The 22,666-nt window shown below is 38.9% G+C and overlaps 1 protein-coding gene and 1 long non-coding RNA gene across 5 annotated transcripts in view; one reads left to right on the top strand and one right to left on the bottom strand.

Annotated features, from left to right (window-relative positions):
- The window catches only part of AGL (amylo-alpha-1,6-glucosidase and 4-alpha-glucanotransferase), a 75,934-nt gene extending 71,101 nt beyond the window's left edge, over positions 1 to 4,833 (top strand). For all 4 annotated transcript variants that reach the window (XM_019034662.4, XM_063696611.1, XM_055352872.2 and 1 more), the window contains exon 34: positions 2,337 to 4,833. In XM_019034662.4, coding sequence (XP_018890207.1) covers positions 2,337 to 2,454 — 118 coding nt within the window. In that variant the 3' untranslated portion in view covers positions 2,455 to 4,833. The remainder of the gene's footprint in view (positions 1 to 2,336) is intronic.
- LOC134756902 (uncharacterized) overlaps positions 1 to 22,666 on the bottom strand; it is a 127,974-nt gene that overhangs the window by 6,310 nt on the left and 98,998 nt on the right. Inside the window, exons 5-7 of the long non-coding RNA XR_010130329.1 lie at positions 20,689 to 20,754; positions 14,858 to 14,925; positions 5,051 to 5,198 (exon numbers count right to left, since the gene is read on the bottom strand). This is a non-coding gene — a long non-coding RNA (uncharacterized lncRNA). The remainder of the gene's footprint in view (positions 1 to 5,050; positions 5,199 to 14,857; positions 14,926 to 20,688; positions 20,755 to 22,666) is intronic.

Here is a 22,666-nt window from a genome sequence, read left to right as displayed (position 1 = left end):
GAAACTCTCAAGGCAGTAAGGTATGGTAATCATAGGGTTTGCTTCATTTGTTTCTCATTCCTCAAGGATCACTATTTGTTGCCTAATGTCTAATGTCTTAATGTCCAGTTCTTCAGGTGTATCAGACAGGAGGGAAATTCTGTCCATACTACTTCCTGTTTGTCACATATGGAAGTCCTTCCTTGCTTTCTGGCCCAGCAAGGTTTTCAACACTCATCTTTCGCTTTCACTACCCCAGCCTGGAATTGGGCAATTCTCTAAGGAGCCCTTGTTCTTTATAGTGAAAAATGTTATTTAGAAGCCAGATCTGAGCACATGGTGTATTGATTATTACTATGACCCCCAGTAGATAGGGCTAGGGAATATATAATAATACATAAACATAAGTAAATACATACACACTTATCTTCATCTCAATGTATCCTGTCTATGTGTGTTGAAAACCTGAGTTTACACCAGTTCCAATCTATTGCTCAGTGTTTAATTCTATTTTTCTCCCTTTCTATATTTGTAATTCCCTTTTCCAACAATGAATAACCTACTTCCCACATTGGGCTATCACCACCACATAGAGTCTGCTCACCCAGCTTGGGCCTGCTACCCCACACTAAGCCACCTCTTATGTGTGGAGCCCTCCTGGCACCACTTGGGTTCTAACTACCCACTCTGGACCACTCTCACCCTTGGTGGACTCCCTCTTCATACCTCTTGGACTCTAACATCCTGCTCCATACTACCTATTACCCTTTCCCCTCCATTTCTGGTCACCTACCTTGCTCTGTCCCACCTAAGGACTTCAGGATGAATTTTTCAGGAAAGCAAGGGAAAGGGGACTTCCTTATATTTGTATGGATACATTCCATGTCCTAGTGTCCAAGTGTAATTACGGGCAGCATATTCATGGTTTTGTAACCTCATTTTGTTTTTTAATTTTGGTATCTGTTAGTTTGCTAGAGCTGCAGTAACAGAGCACTACAAACTGAGTGACTTAAATAATAGAAATTGTTAAACAGCAGAATATTGTCTCACAGTTCTGGAGGCCAGAAATCTGAAAAATCAAGGCATGGGCAGAGCCATGCTCCCTCTGAAGGCATTAGGGAAAGGTCTCTTCCAGCCCTCTCTCCTAGCTGCTGATAATCGTGTGGCTTGTGGCAGCAAAACTCCAATCTTCATGTGGCATTATCTTAACTAATTACATCTGCAGTGACCCGATTTCCAAACAGGTTCACATTCTGAGGTACTGGGGGCTAGGACTTCAACATACAAATTCTGTGGAGATGTAATTCAACACATTACGGATGCCCAGGTATCCAACTTCAGTCATTTGGCATTTTACTCTGATGTAGCTTGAATACTTGGAAACATACATTTTCTATATTTTCCATGTTTCTATGACAGTTTTTTAAATATGGTACCTAGCTGATATTAGTTATTATCCAAAATACCCTGTTTTACCTAATGGGATTATTTTTTCCCATTTTTACTATGAAATATTTGATGCCCGCTGAAGCGTGTATGTAATATAGCCCTGAGATACAAACCATAGTAATGAAACAAATATGTTCCCACAACCCAACTTAAAAATGAAACATGACAGATGTCTGTACTTTTTAAATTTGTTTTCATTTTTAAGGGATTACATTGAAATTAACAATAAATTTGATGTGCTAACATCACTGTGTTCTGATAAGGAGGGCTGGAACAAGTTATTTAACCTCTATAAATCTCTCTTACCTCTCTATAGATAGGAATACTTACGGTACCTTCCTTACGGGGTTACTGTGAACATTAAATGAGATAATATACATAAAAGCAGTTAGTATTAGAACATAAATGCATAATAAATACTAAGTTTATTATTCAGTAGAAAGAGAAATTAATTGGCATTTTTTTCTTTAAGTAGAAAGTACTCTGGAATGCCATTTTTCTGCCTAATCATAGTTCTTAGTGTTTCTTCATTACTTTTAGTTTTACAGTTTTATCAAGATCACACATAACACATCTGCATAATTACAATTTGAGTCTCATAAACAAAATTATGCCTGAGAGAGTATTTATCTCTATGTTTCTATGTAGCTTGTAATGGTAGTTTCTTCTATGTTTTTAATACATAAAGGGATTCCTTGTATTTAAAAGTCTCAAATTCCAAAGATGGAATGTCAAAGAATAATTTCAGTCTAAATTCATTTGTATGTCTTTAGGATATTGTTTTATTTTGTAGCAAATGACTACATATGATTATTTTCTACACTAGAAGGCAAAAATCACCAGGTCTTGCCTATTTTGTTAATATGAATTAAATTATGTCTTTGTAAAATGTCTTTTCTTTCATTCAGATCCCCTTGGAAAGGACTTCCAGAACTGACCAATGAGAATGCCCAGTACTGTCCTTTCAGCTGTGAAACACAAGCCTGGTCAATTGCTACTATTCTTGAGACACTTTATGATTTGTAGTTGATTACAGATATTAAGTATGCAATTACTTGTATTATAGGATGCAAGGTCATCATATGTAAATGCCTTATATGCACAGGCTCAAGTTGTTTTAAAAATCTCATTTATTATAATATTGATGCTCAATTAGGTAAGATTGTAAAAGCATTGATTTTTTTTAATGTACAGAGGTAGATTTCAATTTGAATCAGAAAGAAATATCATTACCAATGAAATGTGTTTGAGTTCAGTAAGAATTATTCAAATGCCTAGAAATCTATAGTTTGGAAAAGAAAAATCATGTCATCTTCTATTTGTACAGAAATGAAAATAAAATATGAAAATATAATAATGAAAGAAATGAAAAGATAGCTTTTAATTGTGGTATATATAATCTTCAGTAACAATACATACTGAATACGCTGTGGTTCATTAATATTAACACCACTTACTATAGTATTCTTAATACAATGCTCACTGCATTTAATAAATATTTAATAAATGATGAATGATAGAAGTTTCCATCTACAATATATGTTCCTAAATGGAGCACAGATGTTCAAACTGTGCTTTCATTTTTTCACTGATATATTAATTTTTGTGTAATGAATGCCAACAGTATATTTTATATGATTTACTTATGTGAGGAAACATGCAAAGCATTAGGAAATTTATTTCCTAAAAACAGTTTTGTAAAATTAGTATTGAGTTCTATTGAGTATTATAAGATAGCTTACATTTTCAAAATGGAAATTGTTGGTCATATTTCTAGAACTTTAAAGAAAAAAGAATGTTATATTAATTTTCTAAAACTCAACTATCTTTAGTCATGTTCAAAAATCTATTGCTAGATCATAGTAGATACTGGTTTTCTATTAACTCAAAACCTACATTGACAAGTTTAACACTGAGAAGAGTCTTAACAAAAATATGGATATGAATTCAGTAGATACCTTAAATTCAGTAAAATCACTGGAAGTTTTTCGTGATAACTTATTTTAAGATACCTTAAAAATCTTAAAGTCACAAAAGGAAAAAGGTTTTTAACATTTATATGAGTTAACATTTTTTCATAGAACTTATTTCCTAGATAGAATTTTTTACTGTTTTTTACTGTTTTCTTAAGAAAACAGTTAAATCATTATGCATTCAGTTGGAAGAAAGTAGTGGCAAGAATTCTTTCATTGCTATATAATATTCAGTGGCTCATTTATACCTAATAAAATAATGGTATTTTAAAATAATGCTACTTTTAAAGTAGCATTTTTTTAGTTAGTTTACAGGTTACATACCCAAAACCTTAACTATGACTAAGAAATTAAAGAAGAAAACCAGCAAACTAAAACTTCTGGGCAGCAAAAATATATAAATGCTTCAGATGTCAAATACCCATGCTTGAAAGCTCATGTAATTTACTTTAAGATTATCTGCCTGCTCTTCTTCAAAGCTGACCTTGCTTTAGAAATAGTTTTAACTAGCTTAGTTTTCTGGTTTCCAAAACTAAAACAGATTAAATCCTACAAGTTTAAGGACAGTTGTGACAGTAATCTGACCACTATCTACAAACACATTGGACATTGGTTTCCAAATCTCCCTTTCTTCTTCAGTTCCTTCCTTGTTCAATATATAACCTTCTCTAAACTGTGCGGGTAAAAGGAATGACTGTCCTTGAGAGAACCATTAGTTTATCAAAGGTTTATGTAGTTTTGTTGCTGTACCCTAACTTTGATATTAAGGGAGGTAAGAAAGGTAACAGAAAACCAGCATATTTAATCAAAGCGAGAAGTAATTGCTGACAGTTAAATGTGACCAAAAAAATTAAAAGTTCCCAATTTTTTTAATGTAGCCATTTGGGGTTATCTCTAGTAAGGCAGATACCCACGTTGGTAAATTTTTAGGATATTGTGTTGCACTAGAAAGCTAAGTGGTTCATATTTCTAATGAGGAAGATTAATGAAAGAACATTGTTATATTCTGCATGGTATATTTTAAAGTTTAAGAAGGCATGTTAAACATTATTTCCTCTATGGTAGTTAAAATACAAAATTAGATTTTTAACAGGTGTCATTTGACTAAAGAACGTTTAGGTAGAATGCTTCATACTTGAGTGATGCTGGATAAGGTATTATATTTCAACAATGGATTATGCCTTGGTTTTTCACTAATCAAAATCAAAATTACTCTTTAACATGATAAATGAATTTACCAGTTTAGTATGCTGTGGTATTTTAATAAGTTTTCAAAGATAATTGGGAAAACATGAGACTGGTCATATTGATGAATATTGTAACATATGTGAATTGTGATCCATTTCTGGTATGTCTTGAACTACTCTGTCTAGTGGGCAAATGTCATTGTTACCTCTGTGTGTTAAGAAAATAAAAATATTTTCTAAAGGTCTATATTTTGCTTTCATTCATAGTCATTGTGCCCAGCTAATTTTTTATTTTTTACTTATTTTTTATTTTGTAGAGACAGGATTCTACACTATGTTCCCTAGGTTGGTCTCAGCCTCCTGGCCTCAAGTGATCCTCCTGCCTCAGCCTCCTCGAGGCAATTAATTTGTCAGTGCTGACCAGAGTCATTTATTCAGCGCTTGCCTACTTTAGGTGCTTACCTTTTTGCAGGAGGCAGAGAGGAGGAAGAATTTTAGACTGTTTTGATTATTTATTTCATTAGGCATGTTGAAATTAGGAGCAAAATCAACTTCCAATGTATAAATCTGTTAGAAACTATACACTTCTTTTCTGGTGATAATGGGCCTCCTGGAAAAATAAAAATAATTTTTTTAAAATAAATAAAAATAAGCTGCGCACTTTCCTGGTACTTCTTGAAACCTTTTACTCAAGTGTGAATTTTTAATTTACCTTTGATCAACTTACTAACAGTAAACACTACAGGCCAGAAGACATATATATGTTGCCTCCTAAAGTAGCCAAAATTTTTTTACTTTTCATTATATTACTGAATAATATACATATTTATAGAAAAGCATCTAATGACCAAAGTTGATCAATTTGGTCTTTGCCTTAGTTTCTGTTGGTTTCTTTTTACTGCAGGTATGCATATCTTCGTCTTCAGATAAAAGATATTAACCTAAAAATCCAAACCTGTAACTACCACAGCAAACTTGCCAAAATTACTTACATAGAACCTCAATGTGCCAATATAATAAACTCATGGAATTTGCTTAGTAGTTGTTGGTTCCCTCCCCCAACCCCCCCAATTTGTATGAGCCTTGAATTATAGAGTAGTGCTAATACTTTGTCATTCTGGCTGTAGTTATTTTGGTTAGAGCAGGGGTTTTTTTTTGTTTTTGTTTTTGTTTTTGTTTTCTTAAAGAGTCTTGCTTTGCTGCCCAAGCCTGATGACACAGCTCGTTACAGCCTCAACCTCCTGGGCTCAAACTACCCTCCCACCTTAGCATCCCAAGTAGCTAGGATGACAGGCGTACAACTACTGCACCCACCTAACTTTTGCATTTCTTTTTTTGTAGAGATGGGGGTCCACACTGTGTTGTCTAGGCTTGGTCTCAACCTCCTGGGCTCAAGCAATCCTCCCACCTCATCCCACCTCAGCCTCCCAAAGTGCTGATTATATAGGCGTAACCATTTCTGGCCAGCTTTTTTCTTTAATCAGATCTTTCAGCACTTGCCTCCACCTTTGTAATCTCTACTGTCTCTTCAAAATTTACATCAGTCTCAATAATAACCATTGTTTCTATTTCCAGTTTTTTTTTTATAAGTGCATGTGGTATGAGATGAGACATTACTTAGGCTTTTTTTCCAAATTGTTAAATCCCAAACTTATAAGTTGAATATGATTTACGGGAAGTCCTTTTTTAATCTTGCATTATTCTTTACTAGTAGGGTCTAATTCTAGAATTTACTGTTTTCTGTGCCCATTCACCTATTTCACTATTACAGTTTTTGTTTTAATATTTGTTAGAGCATTTTGTCACGTTTTTCTCTCATCAGTTCCCTCGTCTTCTTTTTCAGAATCTTATTTATTCCTACCTATTCTTTGTATGTATTTTTCCAAATCCAAAAACTATTCTCAGCATTTTTACTAAACAAGCCCTCATACTATTAATTTGATAACAACAGACATATTGACATTATTTAATCTTAAAACATAAGCTATTTATTTAAAAATTTTTAGCTTGTTGGAATTCTTCCTAATTTTTATGTTTATGATTGCTGTGGTCCATTTTGGTTCAATTTGGTGGTCAGTTGGTCAGAATCGAAAATTCAGATTCAAGAAACATTTATGGAGCCCCTACTATATAAGCAATTTTACATTGGAGGTATTATATCCCTTCTGTAAATCAGAACATTGATAATCTTACCATAAATCACATGGTGGATAAATTGTTGGACCCAAGACTCAAACTCTGATTTTCCTACCACAAATCCTCTTACACAAACCCTCAAGATTGCTGTCTTCTGTGCTTGCCCTCCTGCTTCCTGCAACCATCAACCCACAGGACCCACTGTTGCTATTATCAGTTTGCCATGGAAAGCATTTAGGTCTCTTCTCCTTGGGCCTAGGTATACTTCCTTATTATTACCTGGCCAAAATTCTGTATCTGCAGCCATCTGCACTAATCAGGTAACCCATGTGTTCCTGGCTAAATGTGTAGACTTGGTGCCAAGCATGGGCTAGGTTATACAAGTAGGATAAATTTGCAAATATAAGTATCTTATCAAGGACGGTGAAACAGAAAAGTCAGAGACAACAGGAAGTGTTAATAATTAAGAGAAGGCCAACTGGTTAAAGTTGGTCCAAAGGAATTTCGGCCAAAAAGTGGGGCCCATGCCCAAGCATTTTTAATACCAAAGGAAACAATCTATGGAAATTCACTAAAAAATATGGCACTTAATTCTGCAAGTGTTCAGTGTTAATATATTTATTGTAATGGATATATTTTCAAAGTACAAAACTGAGCACTAAGTCTTACTAGATATCTTTTTTACCACATAAAGGAGCAGTACTCCAAAAATGATTTATCTTGGCTCCCACATCACATTCAATGGATCACAAAGTCTTTTCACTTTTACCTGACTGCAGATTTCTACTCATACTCTTATCTTGTGCATAGATTAACACAATAATCTTTAAATTGATCACAATTTATCCCTCATGGAACTATGCGGAAAACCTTTCTTGAACACTGATGCTGTCCATCACTGGTCAGAGGACATTGAGGATTCGCTATGATTTGGCCTCAGTCTCTTTCCAGTCCTATTGTCATAGTGTCTCCTTGCTCTTTCCAAAGCTGATTACTTGCCTCCCTGAAACTTTGTTTCTTCAATTGTAAAAACAGTGACTGTAACATCTGTGGGTAGTAAGAATTCACGAGGGCAACCCATAGTGTATTTAAGTTTCACTGCCTATAATAGAACCTAAATGACAATGGTCTACATAAGATAGATGTCGAAGGTGTGCACCCCAGATTTGATATGATGGTTCCATTGTCATCAAGAACCAAAGCTAGCATTTAATGACATAGAATATTCAAGAACTTCTCAAATATTTCTTTTAATATGAGCTTATTGTCTCTTAGATATTATAAGCAGGGGTAGACAATAATCTGTTTACTTTTTGTAATGTTTTTAGCGGCAGTGTCTCACTCTGTCACCCAGACTGGAATGCAGTGGTATGATCATAGTTTACTACAGCCTCCAACTCCTGGACTCAAGTGATCCTCCTGCCTCAGCCTCTCAGAGAGCTGGCACTACAGCCATGTGCCACCAAGCCTGGCTAATTTTTAATATTTTGTAGATATAAGGCTTCACTGTGTTGCCCAGGCTGGCCTCAAACCCCTGAACTCAAGCGACCCTCTAGCCTCAGCCTCCCAAAGTGTTGGGATTACAGGCATGAGCCACTGCACCAAGCCTATTTATTTTAACAATAGGGGAAACAACTCAAAGTTTACATCATCTAAATTGATGGCAAATTTTAAGGCTTGGCTAAAATAACAAATTTTCTCACCTAAAAAAAAATCTGTAATTTTATACTTAAACTCTAAAGAAGCAGAAGAGCTATTACTGAAGTCTTTACTAATAAAGCAAGATAGAATTTTATAGGAATTTTTGTTCGTTTTGGTTTGGTTGATTTTAATTCTACTTTGGTCTTTCTCATCACTGGACAACGTGGAGAAATGTATTTCAGACAAATAAATGAACTAGCTTGCAATAAATAGAGTGTGACTGTTTGATAGACTTCCCTTCTTTCTGAATGTCTACAAAAGATAAGCTTTTTTATTTTCTTTAAGCAACTTCAAAGCATTAACTCTTAGACTTAGAGATCGGTTTCCTTTTTTTTTTTTTTTTTTTTTTTTGAGATAGAGTCTCACTGTTTTTCCTAGGCTGGTCTTGAATGCCTGAGCTCAAGAAAGCCTCCTGCCTCAGCCTCCCTCAGCCTTCAGAGTAGCTGGGATTACAGGCATGCAACCCACATCTGGCTAGAGATCTATTTCTATTAGAGATTCACTTACTGGAATTCAGCTCTGCATACTCAGAAATAAGCAAATATATGCTTCCCTCGGGGGTCTTCATTTCTGTGTGTTTCTCATAATGTCATTGTTCCACTGAGCCAATTGCGAGTCTAGTGTTTAAAAATATGCCATTTCCATAAGACACAGTTCCCTAAACCAGTGCTTCCAACCCTTTACATGTTATAGAACACATGTGAAAAGATAAGCTTGGACTGAGTGTGGTGGCTCACGCCTGTAATCCCAGCACTCTGGGAGGCCAAGGTGGGAGGATTGTTTGGGCCCAGGAGTTTGAGACCAGCCTGTGCAATATAGTGAGACCCCCATCTCCACAAAAAAATTTAAAAATCAGGCAGGCATGGTTGTGCACACCTGTGGTCCCAGCTACTTGGGAGGCTAAGGCAGGAGGATCACTGGAGCCCAGGAGGTCAAGGCTTCAGTGAGCTGTAATTGCACCACTGCACTCCAGTCTGGGAGACAGTGCCAGACCCTGTCTTTAAAAAAAAAAAAAATTATATATATATAGCTTGGGAGGCTGAGACAGTGAGACAGGAACAGGAAGATCACTTGAGCCCAGGAGTTCAAAACCACCCTGGGCAATAAAACCCCATCTCTACTAAAAAATTTAAAAATTTGTTTGGTGTGCTGGCACACACCTGTGGTCCCAGCTACTAAGGAGGCTGAGGTGGGAGGATCACTTGAGTCCGGGAGGTCAAGGCTGCGGTGAGCTATGATCATGCCACTACCTTACAGCCTGGGTGACAGAGCGAGACCCTGTCTCAAAAAAACACACAAGAAAAAGACTGGGCTTAGTGGCTCCCATCTGTAATCCTAGTACTTTGGGAGGCTGAGACTGATGGATCACTTAAGGTCACTAGTTTGAAACCAGCCTGGCCAACGTGGTGAAACCTTGTCTCTACTGAAAATACAAAAACTAGCTGGGCATGGTGGCGCACACCTGTAGTCCCAGATACTTGGGAGGCTGAGGCAAGAGAATTGCTGGAACCCAGGAGGTGAAGGTTACAGTGAGTCGAGATCCTGCCATTGCACTCCAGCCTGGGTGACAGAGTGAGACTCTGTCTCAAAACAACAACAACAAAAAGATAATTAGCATACTGTGGTAAAAGAGAGGTGGATACTTCTGGCTGGTGACAAACAGCCAGAGACGCGTTGCCTAAAGAGCTAAGGAAAACTGTTTCATCACTCCTGTAACCCATTCATCATAGAGTCCTACATGGGTTGGGAAGCTGCCCCCAACACAGAGATCAATTACTATATCTTGTGCCCAATCTAAGGAAGAACAAACCACTTACAATTAAAGGAGAAATTGTTATGTTGGACTTAAGGGGATAGTTTATCAGTTTTCAGCCTATAAATTTCTTTTGTTGTTTTGTTTGTTTTCTTTCAGTGAATGGAATATAAATTTCTTATGGAATGTTTAAGTATAATTGCTTTCCTAGAGAAAAAGAAATTGTGTTTTGAAACATAATATATGCATTTTTAAAGAATAACAATTAAGTGAACAGCATGAACCCACCACAGAGTTGAAAACGAAGACAAATATCCTGCCCCTATTTTAGACAATACTACAGCCAAGCAAAGATAGTAGCTGTTTATTTCAGGAATTCCTGTCTAGGAAGATGAGACTGTAAACCAACTAAAACAGCTAGCTCACCAGTATTTTTCTGATAATTATCTTGCTCATCAAGATTTATTTTAAAACACTTGCCTCATTTTGTCCACCAATACAAAGCTATTATTTTTAAACTCTGCCTAATCCCAACCAGCTCCACCTTGCAATACCTGCCTTAAAAATCACCCGGCCATGTTCCAAAACTCTGTAAATACCTTTCCCTAACTTACCCCTTCTGAGAAAATACTAAGATTTTGTTAAGATGGTATTTTTCCTTGCAGCAATATTTAAGACGTGACCAACAGATTTTTCTGGAGGTATTTTATGGGAGATTTTTACCGAGCTTTAGAAGATAACCTTACCAGTATCACTAAAGTGCACTGCCTGCCCCTCCAAATTAGATTCCTCTCTGCCACTGGTGGATTCTCCCTCCTGATTTTATGTTAGTTATTTTCCTAATTATCTCTATAGTGTTATATATGTATATCTTAATATACAATTTAGTTTTGCCTGTTTTAACCGTTATATATTTGGAATTCTATTATTTCTAATCTTTTTAAATTTAATTTTTGTAACATATTATGTTCTTGAGATTTATTCCCATTGATGAGTGCAGCTTGTGGCTCATTTTTCTTCTCTGCCATAGTTGATTCCATTGTTTGAATAAACCACAATTTATACATCCATTCAAACGATTCTCTATAAGAAAATAACACCAACTTTAGTCTCTTTGTTTTAATTTAAAAATAAATTTTCCAATATCTTTTTTTTTTCTTAATAGAGATGGGTTTCACTATGTCGCCCAGGCTGGTCTTGAACTCCTGGCCTCAAGGGATCCCCTCCCCCTCAACCTCGGCCTCCCAAAGTGCTGGGATTACAGACATGAGCCACCATGCCTGGCCAGCTTTAGGCTGTACAGTTCTTTTGTTCACAATATGTGGCATATTACCCAAAATAAAGAAACATTTGAAGAGAAAAGCAACTGTGATAAATAATCAAAAGAAAAAACAGACGAGATGCAGATCAAAATGATGCACTTGCAGAGGTTAGCTGATAGGCCTTTCAAATAAGATTATAGACATGTTAAAAAATAAGAGAAGGAAATGGTGGCTTACACCTGTAATCCCAACACTTTGGGAGGCAAAAGCAGGAGGATTGCTTGAAGCCAGGAGCTCAAGACCAGCCTGAGCAACATAGGGAGACCCTGTCTCTAAATTAGTAAATAAAGGAAAACACAGAGAATTCCAAAAGAGAATTGGAATCTATATAAAAGTATCAAAAGGACATTCTAGAACTGAAAAATATTAATCTGAAATTAAGAATTTATAGAGTAGTTTTAACAGCAGATTGAGTGCTACAAGTGATGAAATCAAAGGCCAATCAATTAAAAATATCGAAACTAATGCAAAGAGAGAAAAATAATGGAAAGAACCAAGCACCACTTGTGAGACACATGGGACAGTGTCAAACAGTCTCACAGACTTGTAACTGGAGTCTCAGAATCAAGGAAAATGATAACAATGACTGAGAGTTTTTGAAAACTATTTATTGCTCACATTTTACCCCATCTATCTTATTTTCTTAATTATTCCTCTTCACACACACGCACAGTACAGTTAACTCCAGTAAATTTAACACTGATGAAACTTTCATCAAATACACCTCCTAATTTCAGTGTTGTCAGTTCACTGAATAATGTCCTCCATAGCTTATTTTCCGTCGAGTACAGGGTCCAGTTAAGATCAGGTGTGGCATGCAATTGTCATCTCTTTAGTTCCCTTTAATCAGGAATATTTCCACAATATTTCTTTGTCATTTATGACATTTTTGAAGAAAAAAAGTTACCCCACCTCTTACCAAAAGAATATTCTTCATTTTGGGTTTATATGAAACATTCAGAAAGGCAAATCATAGACACAAAGAGCAGATTAATGGTTGTCTGGGGATTAGAATGGGAAGGGAAGAGGGAGTGACTGCAGTTGGGCATAAACTTTTTTGTGGGGATGATTGAAATGTTCTACCATTAGATTTTGGTGTTTGTTATATAACTTTGAAAATTTACTAAAAATCATTCATGTATATACTTTAAATGGGTGAACTTTTTGGTAAGGAAATTACATTTCAATAAAACTTTTTTTTTTTTTTTTTGAGACGGTGTCTCGCTCTGTAGCCCAGACTGGAGTGCAGTGGCGCGATCTCGGCTCACTGCAACCTCCGCCACCCGGGTTCATGCCATTCTCCTGCCTCAGCCTCCCGAGCAGCTGGGACTACAGGCGCCCACCACCACTCCCAGCTAATTTTTTGTATTTTTAGTAGAGATGGGATTTCACTGTGTTAGCCAGGATGGCCTCGATCTCCTGATCTCATGATCCACCCGCCTCAGCCTCCCAAAGTCCTGGGATTACAGGCTTGAGCCACCGCACCTGGCCACTTTTTTTTTTTTTTGAGACGGAGTCTGGCTCTGTTGCCCAGGCTGCGATCTCGGCTCACTGCAAGCTCCACCTCCCGGGTTCACGCCATTATCTTGCCTCAGCCTCCCAAGAAGCTGGGACTACAGGCACCCGCCACCATGCCTGGCTAATTTTTTGTGTTTTTAGTAGAGATGGGGTTTCACCATGTTAGCCAGGATGGTCTTGATCTCCTGACCTCATGATCCACCACCTTGGCCTCCCAAAGTGCTGGGATTACAGGGGTGAGCCACCACTCCCGGCCCAATAAAGCTTTTTTAAAAAGTTAGATGCAGAGAGAAGAAAATTTCAGAAAAACTATGATTAATATCCTCTAAGGTATAGGAGGAGATATTGCATTCAGGAAACAAGAACAGGATGCTATTGTTAAAAAAGGAACACCTGGGGACATAAAAAGAGCTCTTAGATATTGAAAACTCCAGCAGAAACAAAGAATTATACAATAAAGTTCAAGAACTTTCCCAGGGGAGCCAGGATGATGTTGAAGGGAGATCTCAAGGTGACAGTTGTAGAGTGGACCTAGAGATCAACCAGTGCAGATTGGAGCTATCCAAGGAAGAGGGTTCTCTAAGTCATTAAAATTGATGGGATACCTAGTGCGTTTGAACTTTTAAGAGGATTCCTAGGTAAAGAAGTAGAGCTAGATTGTTCCTAAGTACTTAGAAAACTAAGCAAGCAATAACAAAAATAGATATTTCACAATAGAGGAAACAACGTTTTGCAGAAAAGGAAAGGTAATTAAAGTATACCATATGGCTCAGCTGTTAATAAAACTTAAAAGAGTTATTAGTACCATAAATGGTGAATTTTTATTATAGCAAAGTTATGATGAAGTTATACTGACTGGACTGGGGATGGAAAATGTGTTTGTGGTAGAGGCTAGGAGGAATGGGAAGGCGTGTGTGAAAGATAATTAAATGGACATCTTCCATAAAAGTCAATAAGTAATGCCTAAAATTGAAAAAAGAAAAAAACAAGAAATTGCAATATAAACATGTTACATAGCAACATGCAGGTAATACCCAAAACAATCAGTTCAGATATGAAATGGTTGGAAGAACATGAAAGATCAGTAGAAGGTGGGGCTGACTGGGTGAACTGGTGTTTGGGGAACAAAACTTACAGATCTCTTAATACTATGGGCAAGGAAGCTTTGATGAAAATAAAAAAAATAGGCCAGGTGCAGTGGCTCACGCCTGTAATCCCAACACTTTGGGAGGCAAAAGGCAAGTGGATTGCTTGAGGTCAGGAGTTTGAGACCAGCCTGGGCAACATGGTGAAACCCCATCTCTACTACAAATACAAAAATTAGCCAGGCTTGGTGGCACAGGCTTGTGATCCCAGCTACTTGAGAGGCTGAAACACAAAAATAGCTTGAACCCGGGAGGCAGAGTTTGCAGTGAGCCAAGATCATGCCACCGCACTTCAGCCTGGGCAACAGAACGAGACGCTGCCTCCAAATAAATAAATAAATAAATAAAATTTAAAATAAAATTATATGAAATTAAAAATTGAACCTAGAGAAGAAAAAAGAAACACTGGTCCGTATTAGGGAAATACAGGGACATTTCTGCCTTCAAGACATCTGGCTCTAGTGATTGTTCTTAAGAAGCCAAAGAGATGTATATTTGTATTAAATTATGTACATTGAGGGTGCTTTTAATAAAAAGATCCAGTAACAGAAAATTACTAATTCCTCATTTCTGAAATGATGTTCATAGTCCAGGAAACTTCCATTTCATGAGCAGGTGAAGAAGAGGAACCCACAAAGGAGATAAAATCTGAGTTTTAGGTTCCCCTCTGCAAGGTAGGAAAACAGATACTCACTTTATGATATTGCCAAAAGGATTTCCTTCTTTGCCAAGTTTTAAGCTCCCAAATTTTATCTTCTTTACCTCGTTTTAGAAGAGAATGAGAGAAAGAAAAGGCAATGAATGGCAGTGTACTGGTGCCTGGTGAGACATTCTCCTTTTTAACTAAGCAGTATTCCTTTCTGCTTTTTCTTTCCTCAAATCCAAATCCTTGGAGATAGGAATCCAGCATTAATAACTTTCAAGCCCCCTAGGTGAGTCTAATTAACTGTTAGGGTTGAGACCACTGCATCAATGGAAATCAGGATTCTGAAGCCAACAAGTTTGACTACCAAAATAAATCAAATATTTTCTGTCATCTTGCCTTTTTTGCCTTTTATACAAAATGTTTACAAACCTGTGATCATATAGATAACAATTTCATACCCAGATATTCATTTTCAACAGGTATACAATTATTTCATTATGTATCATATGAGAATTAATTTGTTCTAAGGGAAAAGTTCCAGGTGTAACACTTCTAGCTCTGTGTTCATGTACATGAAAACTGAGGTTCACAAGAATTAAATGACTTACAGATAAAATGAATACCATACCTTAGGAATCTTGAGATATGAGAATGAATACTCTCATATCTCAGGAAAAGAATAGTCACAGGAATCTAAGAATTAAGTGAAACAATCTGTCTAAAAATACCAGTTTAAAAATAGCATTCATGTAAGATGGATTATTCCATTAGAACAGTGATTTTCAGCCAGCTGTGGTGGCTCATGCCTGTAATTCCAGCACTTTGGGAGGCCAAGCTGAGAATCCCTTGAGGCTAGGAGTTCAAGACAAGCCTGAGCAACATCACTAGACCCTGTCTCAAAAAAATTTTTTTAATTAGCCAGGTGTGGTGACATTTGCCTGTAGTTCTAGCTACTCAGAAGCCTGAGGCTAGAGGATTGCTTGAGCCCAGTAGTTAAAGGTTACAGTAAGCTATGATCACACCACTGCACTCCAACCTGGGTGACAGAGCAAGACCCTATCTCTATTAATAAAACAAAATTAATAAATTGCCTCTCTGGAGAGATTTACCAATATCTGGAGACAATTTTAATTGTCACAGCAGAAGAGTGCTACTTGCCTCTAGTGTGTTGCTAAACATCCTATACAGCACAGGACAGGTCCTCACAGTAAAAAATTATTGCAGCCCAAAATGCCAATAGTATTGAGGTTGAGAAACCCTGTACTAGAATACATTAATATTTAAAACACAAAATAAGTGACTTTCATATCTCAATATTACCTTTATCATTTCCAAAATTACCTCTATCTTTCAGTAAAATGAATATTCACCATATTAATAATTGGCTGAATAATTTGTTATATTGAAAGCAAAAAGACATGGCTTTGAAGCAGCAGCAAGAGTTTAAGCTTGGTTTAAAGCATCAAAAGGGCCACTACTCTGTTTGAGAAGTTTCCTGGTTAGAATTTACTAAAATCTAATATATTTTTCTTTACATGGGGCCCTAAGACTCATCCTATTCTTGGATGCATTACTAAGGTACTCACTCTCATTCATCCACTACCTAATGACATGACATAAATGACTCAGAATGCCCTTATGATAGAGGCAGGAGGCAGACAAATGCCTAAGCAGATAGGGACAGGTCCTCAGTGAAACCCTACCTCCAAGAAGAAGACAGTTTAAAGCCTGAAAACCAAGCTACAAGTCAAATCCATGGACCAGATTGAGAACCTGTCTTCCCATTTGACATGCTTTTCTCTGATCCCCAAGCTTCACCTACTTTACATATACCTACCCTTTCCTAATTGGTTTTCTACACTGCCATGCCCACCTTTGAGTGGTGCCTTTCTTTGCATACTCACAAACCAATTAGCACACACTCCCTTATTTTGAGCCCATAAAAGCCCCGGACTCAGCCACACTGGGAGAGAAACCACCTGGCTGCAAGGGTGGGGGACCACCCCCATGTCCCCTCCCCACTGAAAGCTTTTCCATCACTCAATAAAATTCTTGTCCACCCTCTTCACCCTTCAAATTGTCAGTGTATCCTCATTCTTCTTGGATGCAGGAGAAGAGCTCGGGAACTGCCTAATGCGGGTATGAGTCATAACACGAGCAGGCCGAGTGGGCAGGGTGCCTCCAGCAGCAGGCCCAGGGCCAAGCAAGGCCCAGGCAGTCAGGGGGCAGCATCAGCTGTGGATGTCCTCAGTCTGAGAAAAATCCTGCAACACTTAGAAATGGAGTACACTTTACATGGAACACTGGAGGTCAAACTTCTGCCAAATCCATCAAACCATTCAACAGGCCTGTGAGAGCCACAGCACCAAACCCAAGACTACTACACAATCTTGACAAAAGTAAGTTGGATGGTGGAAAGGCTACATGCTGTGTGTTAAAGACTGCTTCCTGATCTAACATGTTTAAAATTCCAAAAATTGTTCATAGGTGCTACGTTTTATTGACATTTAACTTGGAAATGCATTTACCAGCTGGTTGCCATAACTTCCTTCCTACCCTGGAGGCAGAGGTTGTGGTGAGCTAAGATCGCACCATTGCACTCCAGCTGGGCAACAAGAGTGAAACTCCGTCTCAAAAATATATACGTATATTTTTTTTTCTCAGAAATGAAAATTTCCTTTCCTTTTGGACCAATACTGACCATATTTCTTTTTTTTTCTTTTTTTTTTTTTTTTTTTTGAGACAGGGTCTTGCTCTGTTGCCTAGGCTGGAGTACAGTGGTGCAATCATAGCTCAATGTAGCCTCAAACTCCTGGGCTCAAGTAATCCTCCTGCCTCAGCCTCCTGAGTAGCTAGGACTACAGGCACATGCCATCATTTCTAGCTAATTTTTTTTTATTTTTCAATTTTTTGTAGAAATGGGGTCTTGCTTTGTTGCTCAGGCTGGTCTCAAATTCCTAGACTCAAGCGTTTCTCTTGTTTCAGCTTCCCAAATCACTGGGATGACAGGCATGAGCTACTGTGCCCAGCCATGTGGGTGTTTTTGAATAATAAATGTAAAGGAACTCCAAATCAAGCATTACTTTTATATTAATGACATTGAGATTTGTGTATAAAAGAAAACAGTTATAGATTATCATATAGATATTTGTTTCCCATTTCTCCTTAATTGGGGATCTCAGGTCATTATGATTCAAAATTCAAAACATGGGAAAAACAGACAGACTTATCCTTAGAAGTTAAATTGATCTACTTAATTGTAGAAAAGTGAAGACTTTCCCTCTCTACCCTCTTGAGAGTTCAATAACTCAGCCTCTGAAACATACTAACAACAGGCAAATTAATAAGAGAAAAGGTATATAAATTGATTACATGTGTGGTGGCATCACAGGAAGAAAAGTACCTGAAAAACCAGGGAGATTTAGGAGCTTATATACCCTCTACATAGGCGAGAAGGAAGCCAGGGATGTAGCCAATTTCAGGTAGAGTAAATGATTTTGGGAAAAGATGAATGGCCCTTAGAAGAATAGATGATCGTTTGTGACATTTGTCTAAGTGTGGTGTGGGCTTCTAGTCTCTTCTCTTGTGATTGAGATAACCTTCACTGGTGGATGAAACTCCTGGAAGAGTTTCACTGATGGAAAATTGATGACAAATTGAGTTCCTTTGCAGGATCTATCTTTAGACAGATAAGGGGAGTTCAGAAAAAGCTTCTCCCTGCATATACTGTTTTTCAAGTGTCTTCAGCTCAAAGTATTACACCAAAGCACCATATTTTGGGGCGGCATTTCCTGAACCCCTTCATAAAGAATTGGAGAAGATTGAGAAAATAGAGAGCAGAATTGCTGTGGAGTTAGATGCTAAGGGTAATCAGGCTGGGTTCACTTCACCCCACCCAACCACCCCGATTAGATGAATGTTTTTGTCTTCTCTCAATTCTCTGAGTCTTGCTGTCTAGGATCAGCCTTCAGAACAAGTGTTCAGTAATATTTCTCTGAAAGAAAATGAAAGTCACAGGTCATGGTCAAACTTCCATTTAACTCTAACCTTTAGCAAGAGATGCAACCAAAAAAAAAGCTGATAATTCAGTTTAAGTCCCTGTAAAATAACCTTGCACACTGAAGAGTAGCAGGATATGCCACCCCAAAATATGCCAGCTTGGCATAAGGATTATTTTGAAAGGTGCAGCAAGAATAGTGATTGATTATATAGGCTCTTTTGAAGTCTGCTTTGCTGCAAGTTTCAATAAAGAATTTCAGATTGGAGTTTTAAAAGCCCCTCAAGTATAGGAAGCCACACCAAGGACTCACCAACAGATGTCTCTTCTCAAGGTTCCCCAAATATTCTGAGGTTCCTGGGCCTGCCAGAAAGTGAACTTTCTCCCCAGTAAGGTTAGGAACTCCATAGGCAAGGTACAAAGCCAGTTGTTTTCAAGGGGCTTTATTGGTTCCATAAACTCAACCTTAATTCCTTAAAACTATCTGTCTTATCTGGGGTTTTGTTTGTTTTTTGAATCTTGCTCTGTCGCCCAGGCTGAAATGCAATGGCGCAATCTCGGCTCACTGCAACCTCTGCCTCCCAGGTTCAAGTGATTCTCCTGCCTCAGCCTCCTGAGTAGCTGGAACTATAGGCTCGCGCCACCACGCCCAACTAATTTTTGTATTTTTAGTAGAGACGAGGTTTCACCATAATGGCCAGGCTGGTCTGAAACTCCTGACCTGGTGATCTGCCCACCTCAGCCTCCCAAAGAGCTGGGATTACAGATGGGAGCTACTGCGCCCGGCCTGTTGTATCTGTTTTTAAGCATATCATTCACAAATGTGACATCTGAGTCAAAGTCTTGGTAATATAACTACTTCTATTTGTGCCTTGTTGCAAGGAGAAAAAGTTCTTATTGAACTTAGGTGAATAACTGTGTTGTCATGAAATAAGAATATTTGATAAGAGATTCTGATTCTGGAGGGATCAGGTATGGAGAAAAAGATAAACGTTTTGTTTTGTTTTTCATTTAAAAATGTATAACCTACCAAATTGCAGTAAGTTATAGATGATTGAAGAAAGTAAGAGAAAAAGGGTTTCTTTAAATTTGGAAAATGGCCAGGTGTGGTGGCTCACACCTGTAATCCTAGCACTATGGGAGACTGAGGTGGGAGGATCACTTGAGGCCAGGAGTCTAAAACTGGGCAACAAAGTGAGATTTTGTCACTTCGAAAAATTAAAAAAATTAGCCAGGCATGGTGGCACACTCCTATAGTCCTAGCTACTTGGAAGGCTGAGTGGGGAGGATGGCTTGATTCCGGGAGTTCCAGGCTACAGTGAGCAGTGATTGCTCCACTGCACTTCAGCCTGGGTGACGGGAATCCCTGTCTCAAAAAAAAAAAAAAAAAGCCTGGAAAATAAAACGCTGAAGAACCAGAAATATTTCAAACAAAATAGCATAGATATTGTAATCATCCTCATCAGTTCATTTAATCCCATGTAACTAATTTTTGTTGTTTTTGTTGTTGCTGAGACAGTCTTGCTCTGTCGCCCAGGCTGGAGTGCAGTGGTGCGATCACAGCTCGATGCAACCTCTGCCTCCCGGGTTCAAGCAATTCTCACGTCTCAGCCTCCCAAGTAGCTGGGATTATGGGCACCCATCACCTTGCGTGGCTAATTTCTGTATTTTTAGTAGAGGTGGGGTTTCACTATGTTGGCCAGGCTGGTCTCAAACTCCTGGCCTCAAGTGATCCACCCACCTGGACCCCCCAAAGTGCTGGGATTATAGGTGTGAGTCAACACGCTGGGTCCCCGTGTAACTAGTTCTTGTTTTACTTGATCTTGGTTTAACAGTCTTACAAATCAATCGGTTTCTTTATTAGTGTTTTGAAAATTCTTACCTAGTCCAGTGGTATGACCTTAAAGTTTTCAGAAATCTGTGCTTGTCAGAGTTTTTTCCATGAATCCTTTGAAAAGAAAATACGTTCAAATTATAGGTGCTTGCAGGAATTATAGGAAGGCATCTTATTAAACAAATTAACTGTTTGCAGAAGACAAAAGACTTAAAATGTTGATGCTTTAAGACCTAATGAGAGCTCATTATAATGCAATTGACAAGAAAATTTGGTTATTTTTGTGACATATCACTTTAAGATAACTAGAATTATGACTTATACTAGGACATATCAAATTTCCAGGAATTTTATGCATTTCTGGAAGACTTATATTAATAATATATACCTATATAAATATAGCATAAAGGAAGTTAAGCATCACTTCTTACTTGACAATGCTTCGCATTTGCTTAAACTTATCAAGGAAGCTTGATTAGCTTAAGATCTTTCTTTTAATAAGGAAAGAACAAACCTGGGCAACACAGTGAGATCCTACGTCTGCAACAAATTAAAAAATTAGGCGGGCATGGTGGTATGCACCTGTAGTCCCTAGGTGCTTGGGAGGCTGAGGCAGGAAGATCACTTGAACCTAGGAGTTTGAAGCTGCAGTGAGCTGTGATCACACCATTGCACTCTGGCCTGGGCAACAGGGTGAGACCCTGTTTCACACAAAAAAGGGCCGGGCACAGTGGGTCATGCCTGTAATCTCAGCACTTTGGGAGGCCAAGGCAGGAGGATCACCTGAGCTCAGGAGGTTTAGACCAGTATGGGCAACATAGTGAGAACTTGTCTCTGCAGAAAATTTTTAAAATAATAATAATAAAGAAAAAAAGATTTTTTTAAAAAAAGAACAAATTTTTTCTGAGATTTTCCAGTGGCCCTGAAAATCCCAGTTATTAATCAGTTTGAGGTCAAAATTTAGATTTTGATTTTGGGAAGTTTGTAAAAAAATGTCAAAAAGGTTAAAGACTTGTTTAAAATAGAATCACAGGTCACTGTGAAAAAATACTTAGTTATCATTTAATCAAAGTGGCAACTGAAAGACTTCAAAGGCAAAATACAGAAAACTGTAGCTGTAGGAAAAACCTTACCTCTCCTAATAGAGAATGCTCAGTTTCCTTAAGTAATCAAAGATTTGATAAAGACAACATGAAACATAGAAAATTACTTTGGCTCTCCCTCTCCTCCCTCTCCCTCTCCCTCTCCCCCTCCCCTCTCCCCTCTCCCCTCTCCCCTCTCCCCTCTCCCCTCTCCCCTCTCCCCTCTCCCCTCTTTCCACGGTCTCCCTCTGACGCCTGCCTTGGCCTCCCAAAGTGCCGAGATTGCAGCCTCTGCCCGGCTGCCGCCCCGTCTGGGAAGTGAGGAGCGTCTCCGCCTGGCCGCCCATCGTCCGGGATGTGAGGAGCCCCTCTGCCTGGCTGCCCAGTCTGGAAAGTGAGGAGCGTCTCTGCCCGGCCGCCATCCCATCTAGGAAACAAGGAGCGCCTCTTCCCAGCCGCCATCACATCTGGGAAGTGAGGAGCCTCTCTGCCCGGCCGCCCATCGTCTGAGATGTGGGGAGCACCTCTGCCCTGCCGCCCAGTCCGGGATGTGAGGAGCGTCTCTGCCCGGCCGCCCCGTCTGAGAAGTGAGGAGACCCGCTGCCTGGCAACCGCCCCGTCTGAGAAGTGAGGAGCCCCTCCGCCCGGCAGCCACCCCGCCCGAGAAGTGAGGAGCCCCTCCGCCCAGCAGCCACCCCGTCTGGGAAGTGAGGAGCGTCTCCGCCCGGCAGCCACCTCGTCCGGGAGGGAGGTGGAGGGATCAGCCCCCCGCCCGGCCAGCCACCCTGTCCGGGAGGTGAGGGGCGCCTCTGCCCGGCCACCCCTACTGGGAAGTGAGGAGCCCCTCTGCCCGGCCAGCCGCTCCGTCCGGGAGGGAGGTGGGGGGGTCAGCCCCCCGCCCGGCCAGCCAACCCGTCCAGGAGGGAGGTGGGGGGGGTCAGTCC

The sequence above is a fragment of the Gorilla gorilla genome, chromosome 1, assembly GCF_029281585.2.
Source record: "Gorilla gorilla gorilla isolate KB3781 chromosome 1, NHGRI_mGorGor1-v2.1_pri, whole genome shotgun sequence".
NCBI classification, from domain to species: Eukaryota; Metazoa; Chordata; class Mammalia; order Primates; family Hominidae; genus Gorilla; species Gorilla gorilla.
This window is presented reverse-complemented; position numbering and strand designations above follow the sequence as displayed.